At 56.2% G+C, this 18,770-nt stretch overlaps 1 protein-coding gene across 1 annotated transcript; it reads left to right on the top strand.

Annotated features, from left to right (window-relative positions):
• Positions 1 to 1,141: 1,141 nt before the first annotated feature.
• LRRC52 (leucine rich repeat containing 52) lies at positions 1,142 to 12,205 on the top strand (the record flags this gene model as incomplete). The annotated part of the gene is made up of 2 exons (XM_080698465.1): positions 1,142 to 1,763; positions 11,880 to 12,205. 2 exons carry the CDS (start codon positions 1,142 to 1,144, stop codon positions 12,203 to 12,205), a joined length of 948 nt encoding a protein of 315 aa, XP_080554591.1.
• Positions 12,206 to 18,770: the final 6,565 nt, after the last annotated feature.

Raw genomic sequence — 18,770 nt, 5'->3', positions numbered from 1 at the left:
CATCTCCCTCTTGGCAGAGGAAGAAAGGAAGTAAGTCACCAGGGACATTCACGCCTCGCTCAGTAAACATTATCACGGGCCGGGGCACCGTGCTGAGCTAAATATAGGTTCCATTGTGTTATTAATATTCACAGCCGAGTTACATGGGAGCGTTTCTGAGAATAAAATCCCATTTCCCCAGAAATCGAGATTTTTAACTCCTGAGATGCTTTGGTATCCTGCACAGCCCGGGGCCTTCCCCACACAGGGCACATACAAAACTCTGGAACCGCTAGGCTCCATCCCCCCACAGCAAAGACACCCCTCACCTGTCAGGTAATTAGCAAATCGAAGCTCTTGCTATTTTAAAAGTCCTAGGAGAGTACAAGTGGTAAGAAACAGTTCCTGTTACTGCACTCAGATTTTTTTATATATACATTTGGGTTTCCAGGGGAGTCGCTGATACATGTTCAAAAAGTTTTTAAAAATCCCAGAACATACATCTATTCCAAATGCCGCCAGGGATGAACGTGATCTGGAAATAAGGTCGTCAAGAATCCCCTCTGCCTCGTTACAAAGGAGGAGCCCTTTCCCATCTCCTCCTGGCAACAGAAGGCCTTGGGCCCTCCAGACCCCCTGAGGGGGCCTCACGCAGGTCCCGCTCCTCAGCAAGAGGGAAGCGGGGCTGCGGCCTCCTCCCCTCCCCTGCGGCCTGATGGTCCCTCCACTCCCAGCGTGCACAGGGGGCCTGTCCCACCCTCGGGCCGCAGGAGCCCTGCCGCCCGGGCAGGCCAGGACAGCAGCTTACCCGGGTGCGCACCAGCTGCTGACATCACAAAGGTGTCCGGGCAGCCTCATCGTCATGTGGCTCTCCCCCGGCTCCCCTTCACCTTCACCGCTGAGAGCCGCCAAGTGGGCAGCCCTCCAGCAGCCGCCTGGGACCGCGAGCGGGCGGCGAGGCAGAGCCACCGGCTGGGCAGCCGGCGAGGGCCTCGCGTTTCACTTCTGAGCAGCTCTCCTGTAATGGAAAACTGCTCTGCAGAGAGCTAGAGCCTGCGGGTTCTTTCCAGCGCCCTCCCCTGCCGCCCCGCCCGCAGCCCTTCAGCCCCGAGGGCAGCGCCGGGGCCACAGGACGAAGACGCAGCGGCCCTGGCTCCTGACTATGGCCCTCGCCTCAGGCCCGGGCCCCGGGTGGTTACTCTTTTCCTTTGGGATGGGGCTGGTGTCGGGGTCCAGGTGTCCAGTCAACTGCCAGTGTCAGGCCCAGGAGGTGACCTGCACGGGGATGCAGCTAGCGGAATACCCCGCTGACGTCCCGCTGGACACGCGCAAGCTGAGCCTACACGACAACAGGATCTCCAGCCTGCCGGCCATGCGCCTGGGGCTCCTCAGCGACCTCGTCTTCCTGGACTGTCACAACAACCGCATCCGAGAGCTGATGGACTACACCTTCGTGGGCGTCTTCAGGCTGCTCTACCTGGACCTCAGCTCCAACAACCTCACCTCCATCTCCAGGTTCAGCTTCTCGGTGCTCAGCAACCTGGTGCAGCTGAACATAGCCAACAACCCGCACCTGCTGTCTCTAGACAGGTACACCTTTGCCAACACCAGCTCCCTGAGGCACCTGGACCTCAGGAACACCGGCCTGCAGACCCTGGAGCACAGCGCCTTCCACCACCTCGCGGTGCTGCAGACCCTGTACCTGAGCGGGAACCCCTGGAGGTGCAACTGCTCGCTCCTGGACTTCGCCATCTACCTGATAGTGACCCACCTGAGCCACCCAGGTGAGGGCCCGGCGTGCGGGAAGGGCCACGCGGAGGGGGAGGAGCGGCTCGGAAAAGGTGAAGTCGGCAGCCGGTCGGGATGGGGGAAGCCCGGGCCAGCTGAGCCGACTGGAAGCATTCTTTTTCTTGGCCAGGTCTACCCTTGAGTTGACCGGAGAGTCAGTAAGACCCTGCAGACTATTCTGGAACAGAAGTCCAAAGAGCTGAGTTCTGGTCCAAATTTGGCACCTGCTAGTTGGCTGCCCTTGAAAAGTTCTCATCTCTCTGGGCCTCAGTTTTCTGACCCATAAAATGGGTCCATTCATATTGCAGATACAGAATTGTGTTCAGTGATGCGGTGGAAATGATAAAGCACTATAACAACAAAGTAACGCTGGCCCAGCACATTTGTAGCAAAGTAAGACAGGACGAGTGTGTTTGTAAGAGTGTAACGCGGGTCAAGTGCATTTGTGCCAAAGGAATTCCGGCACCAGCGCATTCCTCTGTCAATGATGTTGCCCTCCTTAACTCCATGCTCCAAACTGTCCAGGATCTAAAAGTCCTTCAGAGCTGGGTGTGGTAGCACATGCTTAGAATCCCAGCACTGGGAGGCTGAGACAGTCGGACTACAGATTAAAGCCAACCTCAGCAATTTAGGCCCTCTGCAACTTAGTGAGACCCTGTTTCAAACAAAAAATAAAATAAAATAGGGCTGGGGCTGTAGTTCAATCCCCCGCTCCAATAAATAAATAAATAATAAAATAAAGTCGGCCTTGTGTAGGCATGCGTAGGCACTAGAGAATCCACCAGGAGTGGGATGGACAGAGGGGAAGGAGAGGCGGAGGAGGGGATAGGAGGAGAAGCCCTCTGACGGCCGCTGCCTTCCAGGACAGGATGGTGTGGACCAGCAGGAGCCCAGCAGGCCCGCGCCCATGGCACGTTCCCCACCGCCCCTGAGGGCTTCCAAGTTGCCGCCACCCCTCCACTGCACCTGCCACCTCGCCTGGCCCCCGAGAGCCCCTGCCCTGGCCCCTCTTCTTCTCTGGGACTTTACTGTCCCATCCTTATCCCCACCTCTGTCCACCAAGGCATATAACCCCACAAAGCTCAAGCTCTGGGGAAAGGGGAGGACCCCACAGAAGCCTGCAGCCACCCATCGGGGCCTCGCCTGGCAGTTCCCCGGGAACGTTCCCAGCCGAAATGACAAGCTTCAGGGGAAGCTGGGGAGACGGCAAGGGAAGCTGGGCCTTCCTGGCTCCTGGGGGTCTGAAAGGGCATGCCAGAGGGGCCCGGGCTGAGGGAAGCAGGCAAGGTCCTGGGACACGAGACGAGGCGGCGCTGGGGCAGGCCCACTGAGCAGGAGCACGTCCTTAGATGCGCGGCCAGGCGCCGGCCCTGTGCCAGCTTGGGCTGTCAGAATAAGCCAGAAGGAACTAGTCTGGCCAGGCCGGCTTCCTGACAGGACCTGGGTAGAAGACAGGAGAGGTTATGTCGCTAGGCCGCCTGGCTTCTCTGCACCCTCTCTGGGAGCCAGAAGTGAGGCTTCAGCTTCTCTCCATTGCTCGTGCGGTGGCGGTTTCTGGAGAGCCCCTAAGAGAGGGTCACCCGCTGTTCTCAGGCGTCCCGTGGCCCTGGGCAGCTTCTCCCTGTGGTATTCACGCAGCTCGCCCATCCCGGGGCGTCGTCTCCTCCCGCCCTCCCTCCATCAGATGTGGCTTCCTAAAGTGGTGTGCACTGGGTTTCTGGGGGACCCCCTGCCCTAGCTGAAAAGAGGGGAGCGGAGCGGCTCGGCTTCCCCACCCCACACCTCGCCTCCCACGCGGTTCCCCTGCGTCAGTTTCTGCTGGCGTGGTTGTGTTTAGAGTGTTCGGGCTGACTACGCTGGGCTCCCTGACTCTCCAATCCACAGCTGAACAGTGTTTTAGCCCTGGTCTGTTTCACTGCGTGTTTTCAAAGGCATTGGACGGAGTGCCTGTCTTCCCAGGCTCACCAAGTCCTCGTGAACCAGAGCCCGTCTTTGGAGGGAGACAGTCCATTGGCCGGTCCCTCACCGGCCAATGGGTCCCGCACACACCTCAATTGCAAATGTCTCCTGGTGCTTGGCGCTCCCGAGGACCGCAGGCCACTTGGTGCAGGGGCGCGGGGCCTCATTGCACAGGGTCACTATCATTCCATCTTGAAGAACCAGAAGAGCCCAAGGCCAGACATGAGAATCGCGTGTGCTCTATAGACCTTTCCGGAGGGTCAGTTTTACACACAGGTTTTCTTCACCCCGCGCGTCACACTAACCCTTAAACGGAGTGCCTTCGGCCAGGGCTGGTATTTCCAACCCACCCTTGGATGAGAAAATAGGCTGGCTTGCCCCAAATCGCAGCGATGTGTCAGTGGCGATGCTGTGATCTGAGCTCTTGGTTATGCGTTCACCTTAGTTCATCACAAAGCTACACTGAACGGGAATACTGAAACTCCCAGATTGGCAAGAGACTTGGTGCTAACATCAAAGGTCTAAGTCAAAAGAGACCTTCCAAGGGCATAATCGCCAGATGTCCTGAAAAGTATCCAGTCATCAAAGAGTTCACACGCTCACCCCCCAACACTAAGGCTGCCCCAGGAATGGAGGGCTCTTGCTCCGGCCATCCAGCCTGCTCAAGGCTGTCCGGCCCTGGTCGGCGCAGGATTAGAAGACACCCACACATTCCAGCTCCTTTGCAGCCCAGGTCAGCAGGCAGGTGAACTAACTCCTGGCCAAAGCTGGAATTTTCCAGTCATTAATGCTATTTCAAGGTGAGTGTAGCCATTAAGTTGGTCCCAGGATAGTTATTCTCTCCAGCATGACAGGGTCCAGTGCCTCTCAGGATACTCTCAAAAACTCCCTCAAGCCGGGCATGATGGCACAAGCCCGTAATCCCAGTACTTGAGAGGCTGAGACAGGAGGATCAGGGGTTCAAGAACAGTCTCAGCAAATAGCAAGACTCATTAACTAAGCAAGATCCTGTTTCAAAATAAATCCAAAATAGGGCTGGGAGTGTAGCCTGGAAATAGAATGTCCCTGTGTTCAATCCCCAGTGCCACAAAAAAATAAAATAAAAAATAAAAACCTCACTCAACTCTAAGCTTCTGGACCTAAACCTCCTGGACTTCCCTCCAAGGGTAAATGCAGGTCCAGGGCTCTCCACCACAAGTTTCTGCAGCGGTGAAAACAGATAATATATGTAGCATCCAACGTAGTAGCCACTGGTCACGTGTGGCTTGGAGCCCTTGAAACGTAGCTGGTACAGCTGAGGAAGTGAATCCCCCCCACCACGGCTGTGTGGGTTGAACGCAGGGTCATTCTACCCCCAAGCTATATCCTCAGCCCTCTTTTATTTTTATTTGGAAATAGGACCTTGCTAAGTTGTTGAGAACCTTGCTAAGTTGCTGGAGCTGGCTTCAAACCTGCGACCCTCTTGTCTCAGCCTCTTGTTCTGGGCTGCAGGCACATGCCACCATGCCTGACAGCACCGGATCTTTACTTTTGCTTCATCTTAATTCACCCAAATAGGGCGGGGCATTCATTGGAACCCCCCCATGCCATTCTTGCATGGGGCTGTAACTCTCTTCTGTATTTCTTTTTTTTTTTTTTTTTTGCGGGTCTGGGGGTAGAACCCAGGGGCATTCGACCTCCAGGCTACACCCCCTGCCCTATTTTTTATTCTTTATTTTGAAACCGAGTCTCGCTGAGTTGCAGAGGGCTTTACTAAGTAGCTGAGGCTGTCCACGAACCACGATCCTCAGGTCTCAGGCTCCCGAACGCTGGGATGACAGGCGTGCGCCACCACGCCCGGATTGTATTTCTGTCTTTTTAATAAACTTCTTTAAATCTTCAAAAAAATTTAATTCACCTAAATAGCCACATGTGACCAGTTGCTGCCATATTGGTCCGCGAAGCCTTTGAACGTGGGATGCACAGGCTGGGATTTCAGCATCCAGAATCCTCGCAGGGAAGTGGGTGGAGAGCCCAGCCCAAGGCAGAGCTGCCCGGACATCACGTCCATTGTTTCTTTACAATGCCATGATATTTCCTTACACCTGGCAAATTACAGTCTTTTTAGCTCTGAGACGTTTCCTACATGCTCATCCTGTGCCCAGCAGTGTCATATATACCAGGATGGTTTTCATCACAGAGAAAGAAGACACAATTCCAGTCTTCAATAAGACAATACAGGACCACAAGAGACACAGCACATGGTTGAGGCAGGAAGCCCTGTCCCACTCAGCAAAGCCCCCCAGTGCCTGTGGGAAGCTACTTCCCCACTTTAGCCTCACGCCTCTGGTCTTTAAAGGAAGAAGCAGGGAGCCATGTTCTCGAAGGGCCCCGGGGCCGGCAGGCCACAGCCCTAGATAGAAGGCCGAGGCCGGCACACAGGGCGGCGGGCGGCCGGGCAGCTGCAGGAGGCGGAGAGCTGAGGCTGGGCTGCTCTTCCTGAGAGGGTCCGGTCACAGTTAGGAAGGACAATCAGGAAGCAGACGCCCCTGACTCCTGCGCCCTCCTGCTGCCACCAGGCCACGCCACCACGGGGCCCTCCTCCCTGCTTACCTGCATGCAGATCCCTGGCCTCGCCTCCCCAGCTCTGATTCTGGAGCTGTCAGCACCAGGTGTGCTGGGGCCTCTTTGCAGAACCCCGGGCAGTGTCCCGGGCCCTGGGGCTGGGACTGTCCTGTGGGGTGGCAATCCACTTGTACTGAGATGCTAATGGCCGGTCACATGGTGCAATGTCTCCCTGGGACAATGTGACAGGGAACCGCTGGAAACAGTAGGGATTCTGAAAGGAGACACACCATCGGGGCAGGAGTGGGGACATGGGAGGACAGGGGGTCCCTCTGGGCCAGCTCCTAAGTCACAGGCCCCAGATGGAACAGCATGGAGTCTGAGAACAAGTGTGCCCAGAGACCGCACGCAGCTACCCAGGGCCGCCTGCGGGAGCAGATGGGTCCAGTCAGGCGCTGCTTCAGGTCCCAGGCATTGCGAGGACATTTAAGCTGCGAACACCTCCGGCTCATTCCCAGGCTATTTCACCCGGGATTCAAGGCCGCTGTAATAGGATAATGGCCCCATTTCCACCCACCAAGTACAGAGTCATCCGTGACTGTGCCAAGACTTAGATTTCCAGAATGAATGCAGGCCCTCTCACCTTCCACTATCGATGCTAACCCGTCTCCTCCATCAGCAAAATTGAGCTCAAGACCAGAGGCCAAAAAGAGAGAGCGGTGGAGCTGTCGGTGATCCGAGGCCGCCGGCCCGGCCCCCACCCTGCAGTGAGCCCAGCCTCCGAGCTCCTGCAGGCAATGGGAGGCTGGGAGGCCCGGAGCCAGCAACCCCTGAGTCCCCAGGCCAAGAAGGGGCGGCGGAGGCAAGCGTGTGTGATCTGGGGGCCCCTCATAGCTCCAACACCTCCCTCGTGACCCAGCGGGCATCCTGCAGCAGGAGAGATAAAGGTCTTAAAAGCTTAGAAACACCAGGGTCCACACATGGCCCCGGCATCGCTTGGGCCCCGGAAGACCAGGGCAGCCACCTCGGTCTCCTCGTGTCTGGGACGAAGCGCCCCAATTGGAGGAGTCCCGAGAGCAGAGGCGGCTAGAAAGAGCAGCCGGCCCACCACGGAGGGCTTGAGGGAGTGGTGCTCTGGGAGCCGGCCTGGGACTGGGCAAGGCTAGAGGGCCCGCTAGGAGGAGGCCTCTGGGATCTCTGGGCGCGGTGGCCCGTGGCAGCGAGGAAGGGCGACGGGTCAGAGGAGAGAACTTGGGACCAAACTGGGCCTGTGTGTTTCTGTCGTAACTCCTGGTGCAATGCTAAGGAGTTAATAAATTTGTATTAATTCAACGTCTATCCTCCTTGATAGACCAGAAACCTTAAGAGAGCCTGTCTGAACCTTCAGAAAGGAGTGCAAGTCTCCACACAGGGATAATATGCAATACATATTTATTGAGTAAATGAGATTTGGAAATTGAAAGGGAGGGGACGTCGAACAGAGCCCCCACGGCTTCGCTGGGGCCCCTGCGGGGCTCTCCTCCATGACAGTCAGTCAGCTCCCCCTTGCTATAACAGAATGCCTGGGGAATTTGCTTATAATGAAGAAAGGCTTATGTTGGCTCCGTTTGGGGGGTGATAGTCCATGGCTGATTGGCCTCAGTGTTTGGGCCTGTGGCCCGGTAGCATAGCTCGGCGGCAGAAGGCCGCAGAGCAAATCAGCTTGTGCCTGAGCCAGGGAGCAAAGAGAAAGAAAGTGACCCTCAAGGCACCCCCACTCTCTCAGGAAGGCAGTGGCAGGCCCATCCCCATGCAGGCTTCACGTGATAAGTCTCTATGGTGAAACAGAAGGCTTCACGGCAGCCCAGAGCGCCCCAGGTACTGAGGAGCCCTTGAGAAGGCGCTGTGAGGGGAAGGTACCGTCGGCCTCCACATCCCGCCCATGTGCAACCCGTGCGGCCAAAACGCACGCCTGGCACCAGGACGCCTTTAGAGCCGGGGCCACCGGCTGGAACGTGCCAGCCCTCAAGGTCTCTCCTCCAGGCCGCAGACGTTGAGGAGTCCCGCCTAACCTTTACAGACTCTGGTCTTCCTATCCAAGCAGGCGAATCCTGAGCACCAGGTGAAGCCATCCTTTGTGCAAGGCCAGGTCACCCAAGACCTTGAGGATTGAAGAAGCCAGGGTGGTCCAGGACAGGAGTCAGCTGTGTTTTCTCTAAAAGGCCAGTCGTCAGTATTTCACGAGATGACCGGGTGTGCTGGTGCACACCTGTAATCTCAGTATCCGGGAGGCTGAGACTTCGGAACACAGGTTGAAGACGGCCTCCACAGTGTAGCGAGACTCAGCAACCTAGTGAGACCCTGTTTAAAAATAACAACAATAAAGTGGTCTGGGTGTAGCTGGGAGGTGAAACGCCCCTGGGTTCACTCCTCAGTGCTGGAGTGGGGGAAGCACATTAAAAAATACGTGAAAGCCCAGGCGTGGTGGTGTGCACCACTCCAATTGGAGGTGGTGTGCACCACCTCCAATACTTGGGAAGCTGAGACAGGAGGACTGCAAGCTTGAAGCCAGCCTCAGAAACTTAGCAAGACCTCACCAACTTAGCAAGATGCCATTTAAAAATTTTTTTTTAATGTAAAGGGTGGGGGATATATCTCTGAGGTAGAATGCCCCTGAGTTCAAGCCCCAGCTCCACAAAGAAAAAGAAAAGCCAGGCATGGTGTCACATGCTTGTAATCCCGGTACTTGAGAGACTGATCCAGGAGGATCACGGGTTCCTGGCCAACCTCAGCAACTTGTGAGACACTCCACAACTTAGTGAAACCCTGTTTCAAAATAAAAAAGAATAAAAATTAGGGCTGGGGGTGTACCTCGGAGGTAGAATGTCCCTGGGTTCAATCCCTAGTACCACAGAAAAGAAAAAGAAAAAGGAAATACATAAAAGAATTAGAGTGACTTTGTTCCAATAACATAAAATAAGCAAATATTTATTTACAACAGCAGGGCACAGGCTGGACGTGGCCCCTGGTTGCAGCTCGCTGAGCCCTGGCTTGCGCGACTGCGGGAAGACAGCTGAGCGGCAGATATTTTGGGGCGGATGAATACTGGATATTGAGCCCAGGAACATTCTACTTCAGAGCTACACCCATAGCCCCTTTATGTTTTTGTTTTGAAACAGGGTCTTGCTAGGTTGCTGAGGCCAGTCTTAAGTCTGCGACCTCCTGGCTCAGCCTCCCAAGTACTATGATTCAGGGCGTGCACTGCCATGCCTGCAAGTGACAACCCTTAATAATGATATGATCAGAGGTTCTGGGCCTTCAAGAGCTACCTCTCGGGCTGGGAGGGGAGAGGCACCTGTAATAGCCAGCACAGCAGGTGCCATGGAAGTGTCCTGTAGGAGCAGCCCCAGGGCCTCTGAGCTGGAGGGGCTGGGGGCTCTTGGAGCCGAGGCTTTAGGCTAAAACTTGAAGAGCGAGAAGAGCTTGAATGTGCAAAAACTAGAGAGAGAAGCAGCGGATGGGAGAGGCGGGGTGTAGCAGGCGGACCAGCCAAGGCAGAACCGCGCTGGAGCAGAGGAGGTGCTGAGCAGTGAGGCTGGTCAGGTGGAGGGCGGACCTGCGGCTCCGCGTGCCGGGCAGCTGGCCTGGGCCTCGTCCTGGGCCACTGTGGAGGCTCTAAGTGGCCACGGTGACGTGGAAGGAGCGTGTGATGTGGCCAGGTTGTGGGAACCATAGAAACAAAATCCAGAGCCCCAAATCCGGGGACAGGAACGCGGAGGGAGCACAGGCAGCGCAGAGCGCAGGCCCCTCCCAGCAGGGCCGCCCACGCCCCTTAGCAGCAGCCTGCCGATGCGCTGAAATCACCGTCTAATTGCCCCTTTCAAAGCTCATGCTCCAAAATGGGGGACCGTGTGTTTAATGTTTAGTCTCATCTCTGCCGCCCGAGCCCCAATTTAAAAGCCAAATCTTTTTTAAAAATAGACTGAGATAAACCCCCCTAGACACAGCTCAGACCCCAGAATCCCACGTTTTCCTTCCCCAAGCACACCTTTCTTTGTTCCCTCCTCTCCGCGGTGTGGGCAGGTGACCTGGGCGCGCTCTGGGTGGAATCCTGCTCCGTTCCCGGAAGCTTCTTCCTAGAAAGGCCTGGAGCCGGGCTGGCTGCAAGCAGCCCAGAACTTCATCCCCCCAAGCCTGGCGCTCTCACTCTGACCTGGGGGGTCGCCCCGGGGCCGCTGGCTGTGCCCAGCTGGAGGGGCTCCTCCCCTCCTTTCCTCTGTTGCAGACAAGGGTATGGACAGTCTCCATGCCAGCCCCCCTCCTGGGCCGCCTCATTCTCCAGCCCTGGCCCCCGCTGGCCTCAGGCCATCCACACTTCGCCCTCCTGCTGTTCCAGAGGCAGATGCTCCCCCAGCCACCAAAGCCAGCTCCTGGCCCAGCCCCCTTCCTCGCCCCCTCCTCCTGCTCTAGAGCCCGGGATTCCCCTTAACAGCACCCTGGACACCAGCTTCCTGCCTGGAGTGAGAGGAGCCCCTCTGCAGCGGCTTGCTCGCCTTCACCCACTCCTGCAAAGCCAGCCAGCCCAGGCCTCTTCCCTCCGTCTACGCTCAGCCTGGCTCTGCGGTGACCTGAACCCGCTGAGCCACAGTTTCCTTGTTTGCACAAGGATGGCATCCTGCGCAGGGAGGTTTCCATAGGAATCAGGTGAGGCAGCCCTCGTGTGGCTGCACGCTAGCAAAAGCCTGGGAACCTCAGCTGCTGTTGTGATGGGGTCGTGGTTGTCACGGCTGGAGCTTGGGTGTGGTTATCTAGCATGTGCTGGGTAAGTGGGCCCGGGTGGGGCGGGGCACACAGGTCCCCAGGCATCAGCACAGCGGACGCGTGGAGCTAGAACGTGTGGGGCCCAGGAGCGTGCCTGCCCAGTCCCTGCCCCCTCGCCTGTGTCCTGACTCCTGAGGACCTGTGTCCGTCTACAAGGCCACTAAATGATGGAGTGGCAGCGTGGCACGCCTGGGCCGCCTCTCAGCCCGCCTCCCTCCCTGCTGGGGCCCCTGTGCTCCACGTGGCAGGGGCTCAGGGGAGCAGCCCAGCGGCTGTGTCAGCTGCTAGAGACAGAAGACTTGGGGGCCCTGTGGGGGCCCGCAAACATGGACACTGCCGCCAAGCAGCCGCTGCTCCTGGCCACCCCTCCACCCGAGCCCCCTCGCCTCTCCAGGGAGAACACAGCCTGTGCACAGGGACTACCCACCCTCCCTGCAGTGGAGCCTGTGACACTCCCTCTGGGGGGCTCTAGTGGTCCCTGAATGGACAGGCGAAGGGGGGCGGCAGCAGGGGGAGGAGAGGGCGGTGAAGACCCTCAGGGCCTGCGGTGAGGTCTCCAGCCTCCGTGCCTGGTGTCTCCCCTCCCCAGCATCTAGGGAGGCCCCTCTATTCTCACGGCCTGAGTGTGGCCAGGCTGGGGTGAGAAGCAATTCAGACACAGGCCTGGTCACACCTAGTGCCCCCCAAATGCCCGGCGTGGGCCTCGGATCCCGCACTGCTAGGCAGGCCCAGAAGCCACTCTGAGCTCGGGGTGCCCTCGGCTCTGGAGCCTGGGAGTCCGGGTCTGCCTGCCGTGCTTCTCTTCACAGATGACCAAAACGCCACGTGCGTGGAGCCCGCGGAGCTGGCGGGGTGGCCCGTCTCGCGGGTGGGGAACCCCCTCCGGTACATGTGCCTCACCCACCTGGACCGCAAGGACTACATCTTCCTGCTGCTCATCGGCTTCTGCATCTTCGCGGCGGGCACCGTGGCTGCCTGGCTGACGGGCGTGTGCGCCGTGCTGTACCAGAACGCCCGGCGCAAGGCCAGCGAGGACGAGGCGGATGACGAGGCCGGCCACAGGGTGGAGGTCGCCAGGCGGATCTTCCCGACCAGGTCTCACTCGGACCACAGGGGCTTCCCCCAGCTCATCTAGCTGCCGGCTGGCCGGAGCCCGCCTGCGCCTTCCCGCCCCCGCTGGGCTCAGCACGCCCAGCCGACTCCTAGGAGTATAATAAAGGAAATGTTTACTCATTTCAGAGGTCGGCCCCTTCCTGTCCACTGGCCAGAGGCCTCCTCTGGAGGACAAGGTCTGGAGACATTGTCGGGGGCGTGTAAAGTCTGAGGAAGCCCACCCCAAAAGCACATCAGCGCGCATTTAGTGAGTGCCTACTACGTGCTCAAACTAGTGCCGGAGGGAGGAACGCAAGAGATTCGAGATCTATCTCTCTGGGGCCTCCCTCAAAGAGCAGCCCACTGTGGGGGAGTCGGGTGGAAGACGGAGCCAGGCGCGGTGGGCACGCTTGTCATTCCAGCATTCGGGAGACTGAGACGGGGGGATTGCGGTTCGAGGACAGCCTCAGCTACTGAGTGAGCCCTCTGCGACTCAGTGAGGCCCTGTGTCAAAATAAAGAATAAAAAAGTGGAGGCAGGATGCCCCCGGGTTCCATCCCTGTCCTGCAAAAGAAAAGAGTAAAAGCTGGGTCCAGGGCCGCCTCCACACCCCTTTCTTGCCACCACAGCAACCCCGTAATATTCATCTGGTTTCACTAAACAACTGAGGCTGGGACAGGCTAAGCAACCGACTCTGGTACTCCACCGGTCCAGCGCGCCGCGCCCCGGCCCGCGCTCCTCCGCGCGGAGCTGCTCCCTAGGAAGGCTCCAGCCGTGGCGAGGGCTCCCCAGAGCCGCGTCCGCACCCGGTCATCTGCATTTTTGTGATACTGGGAGTTGAACCCAGGGCCACTCTGCCACTGAGCTCCACCCCAGACCTTGGTCTCACTAGGTTTCCACGTGCTCTCCTTGGAGCTCCTCCTGTCTCCGCCTCCCGCATGCTGGGATTCGTCTGCCTTTTAATGAGTTCTCTGGAACTTTGAGAATCGTTGGTTAAGCGAGAAGATAAAGTCCGAAGGGGACCTGGGGACGGTGGGAGGGGAGGAGACGTCACGGGCCTCAGGCCTCCTAGACGGCCAGGGCCTCTGGGTGCAGAGGCGGGTGGGCGGTGGCCCTTCTGCCCGTGCGGAGCTCCAGGTGGCACCAGGCAGCTGTCCCAGCAGCTCCTGCTGACTGGCCCTGCCATTCGTTCCTGCTCCAGAAAAGGCTCCCACAAGATGGGGCAGGAACATCGTTGGTTTCAAGTCCCAGCTTTCCTTGTGACCTACGTGGTCTAAAGAAGTCAACTTCTGCTTGGGCCTCAGTTTCCCAACTGTAAAATGGGGGTAGCTAGACTAGACTACTTCCGAGGCCACCTCTAACTCTACCCTTCTCAAACCAACTGTGGGTAACTTCCAGAATAGATGAGGAACTCCTAAAAATCAAAAACAAAAATAAGCTGGGCGTGGTGGCGCACGCTTGGAAACCCAGCATTTGGGAGACTGAGACAGGAGGATCATGGCTTGTGGATAGCCTCAGCTACTTAGTGAGGCCCTCCGCAACTTAGTGAGACCCTGTTTAAAAATAAAGAATAAGCTGGGCGTGGTGGCGCACACTTGTAATCCCCACGCTTGGGAGGATCGCGCAGGTTCAAAGCCAGCCTCGCTGGTTTAAGAGACCCTGTTTCGAAATAAAAATATAAAGTAGGTCTGGGAGTGTAGCCCGGAGGTAGAATGGTTCCATCCCCAGTACCACCAAAAGAAAAAAAAACAAATAGGGCAGGGGGTATAGCTCGGAGGTCAAAAGCCCCTGGGTTCCATACCCAGACCTGCAAAAAAAAAAAAAAAAAAAAAAGAGAAAGAAAGAAAGAAAGAAAGAAAGAAAGAAAGAAAGAAAGAAAGAAAGAAAGACAGACCTGGTAGTGCACACTTGGGAAGCTGAGACAGGAGAATCTCAGGTTACAAACCAGCCTCAGCAACTTAGGGAGATCCTATTTAAAAATTTTTTGAATAATAAACAAGGCTGGGAGTGTGGCTCAGAGGTAGAATGCCCCTGGGCTCAATCTCTAGCACTCCCAAAAAGGTTCATAGTTGCCCACGTCACCCAGCCAGTCCCTGGCACAGCTCAGGTGTTCAACGACCAGGTCTCCCTGATACCACGGGTCACGTTTTCTCTAACCACTTACCCTCCCTCCCTGCTCAGAGAAGGCCACATCTGTGCCAGGGACACTGGTAAAGTAGGTGTTCCCAGATTCGCCTCTGCGTGCCCCTCCTCAGCTCGACCCTGTCTCTAAGACTTAAGTTCAAAACCTGTGGATTTGGCACACAAAGCTCAAGTTGGAAAATAAGGCCATCAGGACTAAAAGGATTACTCGCTCTTTGCCAGGAGCCAGATGGCGGGGCTGCAGCCCTGGCCCTCTGGTTCTGATAGGGCTGAGGGGCGCAGAGGAATGGGAGAGTGGCCAACCCTTCCGGCAAGGCCGAGGTTGGCAGGACTCAGAGGCCGCGGCTTGGCTGGCACTGTCCTGAGCAGACCCATCCACAGCCACGCTCTCCGCTGGCCTCTGGGGCCGACCTGCCTGCCGCTGCCTGGACCGCCCAAGTGGCCCGGGCCGGAGGCCTTCCATCTGGTCTTCCTCAGACACTGCACGGCTTGCAGTTCCCCCTTATATCCCCCAGCATGCACCGTGCAGGACCCCGGGACCCTGGTGCCCCCGAGAGCCCCCTGAGCAGTGGCCTCGCTGAACCCCAGCCCACAGCAAGCTCCCAGGGAAGGCTGCATGTCTCCTAAGGAGCCTCTAGGGATTACCGGGTGCCAGTGGAAATCTCCTTGGCCGATTTAGTCTTAATCCCTCATCCCCGACCCACAAACAACCACGAAGAAATTCACCGCAGTGGTCGGTGATTCAGACACTTCACCTCAGGGCTGCGTGAGCCTTGAACACGCCACCGTGCGGTGCTCCTCTCCCCTCAAGCCTAATGCAGAGTAAACGCGGTCTGAGGCGCTCAAGTTGGTGTTCTTGTTTGTTTTGTTTCTGGGGTACTAGGGATTAAACTCAGGGGCATTCTACCTCTGAGCTGCACCCCAAGCCCTATCTTATTTTTTAGTTTAAAATGAGATCTCACTAAGCTATGAAATTAGTAATCCCAGTATCTCAAGCACTGGGATGACAGATCTGAACCACCACACCCAGCTGACACTGACTGACGTTCTTTACACAAAAAGACTCAGTAGGGTCCGCGGGCCAGGCGCGGGGGCACAGTCCTTGGGAGGCTGAGAGAGGACGACGCAGGTTTGAATGCAGCCTCAACAACCTAGCAAGATTCTACTTCTAATAAAAATAAAATGGGCCTGGGGGGTAGCTCAGAGGAGCATGTCTCTGCGTCCATCTCCAGCACCACCATCAGAAACAAAAGAGAAGAAGAAAAAGAAGGATCCTTGGCACAAATTCTTGTCCTCAAACAACGGTGGCTTTGGGGAGTCAGCAAGCCACCTCGGTCCCCACAGCTGAGAGCTGCACTGTCAGATGGGCCCCGGGAGACCCGGTCTTGCCCTTGCTGGACGCCAGCTGCAGGACTTCAAGCCACCAAGTCATCTTCTCTCAGGACACAGGGCGAGGACAGGAGCTCCGCATCCTTGCTGCCTCCACATCGTGATGCTTATAGATAATGGTTTCTGTCCAAACAAGCTCTGAAAGCAAAATTTCCAAAGAAATGTTGGTGTCTCTTACATTGTAACTAAACACTTGCACCATTTTATTTGAGATCAAACAAAGTTTTTAATTTTTTGGAGTTCGAGATGATGGGCATCCATTTGCCCTGACCTGACGACTGTGTATACAGGTACTGCAGTATGATGTGCAGCCCATAAATACAAACAGTTATGTGCTGGTTACAAGTGTTTAAGCCAGGCAGGGTGGGGCATGCTTATAATCAAGTTCTGGCATGCCAGAACTTGAGAGGCTGAGACAGGAGGATTGCAGGTTGGAGAACAGCCTCAGCAAGTCGTAAGACTCTCATCAACCTAGTGAGATTCTGTTTCAAAATAAAATAAAATAGGGATGGAGCCTGTAGCTCAGAGGTAGAATGTCCCTGGGCTCAATCCTCAATACTGCAATAAATAAATATGTTTAAATGGCATTGAAAGGGCCAGGCGTGATGGCACATGCTTGTAATCCCAGCATTTGGGAGGCTGAGACAGGAGGATTGCATTTGAGGACAGCTTCAGCTACTTAGGCCCTCTGCAACTCAGTGAGACCCTGTTTCAAAATAAAGAATAAAAATTAGGACTGGGGGTGTCGCTCGGAAGTAGAGTACCCCTGGGTTCCATCCCCAGTACCACAAAAGAAATAAGAAATAAATGACATTGAAAAAATTACTTGGAGAATGAGACCGAATTCTACCTTAAGAAGTTATAGGGTCACATAAGGAAATACTAGCACTATAACATGCAGTCTACACACAGATATACACACACACGATTTTTTAAAACACAAAAGAGAAAATATCTCTCACAGCCTGGAGAGGGCTCATCAGGAAGGAGCTGGGGTTTCAAGGATGGAGGTTAGGACAAGAACTTCCCAGAGAGATGCGTGTACAGAGGCCCAGCAATGGGAGCGAGCAGCCAAGGACTTGCAAGGAGAGGGCATCGTCACCGGGCAGCGAGAGCCGCCCCGCACACGGATGCGGAGAGGCAGAGGTCGCGCAGGTGCCGCGAGCCACGGAAAGAACGAGGCCTTTGTCCCACACATTATAGTCAGACAGTGAAGAGCCGTAAGCCCAAGTGAGAGGTGGCCAAGTTCAAATAAAACTAAAACCGGACTATAGCTGTCGTAAGAAAACCGATTAAAGGGGCAAGAGAAGACAGATATTGAACGGCTGGGTCCCTGCAAGGGTCCAGGTGAAAGGCTCGTGGTGGGGACGGAGAGAGGAGGCTGGTGAGGGCCGCCTGAGAGGCCGGGAGAGCCCGCAGGAGGCCGCAAGGGCGAATCCCAGGCGTCCCGTGCTCGTCGGTGGGGGTGCACGGGGCGCCCAGTATTGGCTGTACTGAGGCGCGGGGACGTCAGCAAGGCCGACGGCGATGCGGTCCGGTCCGGGCTCTGAGGCACCGGGGGGTGATGCTGAGAGTCACTAGAGGAGAGCTGTGGCTCTGTATGAGGCGACCCGCTGCCAGGAGGCAGAGGGAGGACAGAGGGAGCCGGGGAAGCCAGGGGGAGGGGGTGGGGGGGGGACAGGGGAGCCGCCAGGGCTGAGATCCAGAGGCGGCAAGGAAACAGAACTTTTGTTTTCTAGAGACACTGACAAATCTTCTCCCATCGGCTCTGCTTAAAATAATCAAAGGCCGACAAACCACCCTAACCGAGGGAGAGGATGAAACAGAACTGCTCGACTATTTCGTGCGCACCACGCCGGCCCCTCTGTTTCCACTTGCTGAGGTAGACTGTACCATCCACCTGCAGGTTTCCCCCCACACCTCGCAGAGGGCTTTGGGCCTGGCCACGTGGCAGTGGCTGTGTGATGAGCAGGTGTGGTATATGTCGTGACCAGCACAAAGGCGTCTTGAGTGTCGGCTCCCTGCCATGAGCAGCAGATGCCTTTCACTGGTCCCAGAACACAAAGGTAGGTGGAGCAGAGGCAGGGCCAGTCAGCCCGCAGGACCCAAGCAAGCAAGAAATACAGGTGATTTCTAAACATAGCGCTACGGGGATGCTTGTTACACAGCGTATTAGTATACTTGCTCAGAGTGAGGTTCCCTTAAAACCAAGTCTAGTTATTTCAAACTCCAGTAGAAAGGAGGGAAGGCACTATTGACCTAGATCATATTATTAGTATATATGTAATATGGTAACATGAGTCTTTATCTGGCACTAATTAAAGAAGGGAAGGTACTGTTTGTCTCAATCACACTGTTTATACGTTGTATCATATTATGTAAGTGGCATTAATAAGCAGCTTACAGGCATCATCTGATTCCAACCCTCATTACAATCATTCATTCACTTAGTCCATGAAGATTTGTTTCAATCCTCGCTACGATCATTTTCAGCATTTTACACCAGCAAACTGAAACTCAGATGCATTAAACAAAGGTCCAGAGGTCACAATGCGAGCAGATAACAGAACCGAGCAGAGAAATGCACCTAACTGATTCCAAAGTCCACGCCTCCCACATCGCCATGCCGAAGGGCTCCCTGGGACTCAGACCCAGGTCTCCCACAGCGAAAGCAGAACAAGACACTGGAGAACCACCGCAGAACCACCGGCGCTCAGCTGGACTGAGCACCGGCCATGGCGGCGGGGAACACTGAGGCAGCCGGGGACACTCGCAGGAGGACACGCACAGATCCGGGCCTGAAACCAAACCGCAGGTTCCACAAGCTCCGATTCCTCCGCAACTCCACCGCAGCTGAGAAGCGGAGCCCCTCTTCCTCTGGAAGCGTGGAGGAAGCTCGTGCCGCTGCAGGGGCTGCCGAAATAGGAGACAAAGGGTGCGCTCGGTCTGGTCTCTCCACCCATCCACGGCAATGTTCTGTCTTCGGCTTCCTCTGTCGCCCCTCAAGAGCTCGGCTTTGCTTTTCTATCCAATCCTTGGTGCTGGGGCTCCCAACTACCTTTTGAGTCTTGGGGGAA

This window comes from Muscardinus avellanarius (genome assembly GCF_963383645.1).
Source record: "Muscardinus avellanarius genome assembly, chromosome: 7".
In the NCBI taxonomy this organism is placed as follows: Eukaryota; Metazoa; Chordata; class Mammalia; order Rodentia; family Gliridae; genus Muscardinus; species Muscardinus avellanarius.
This window is presented reverse-complemented; position numbering and strand designations above follow the sequence as displayed.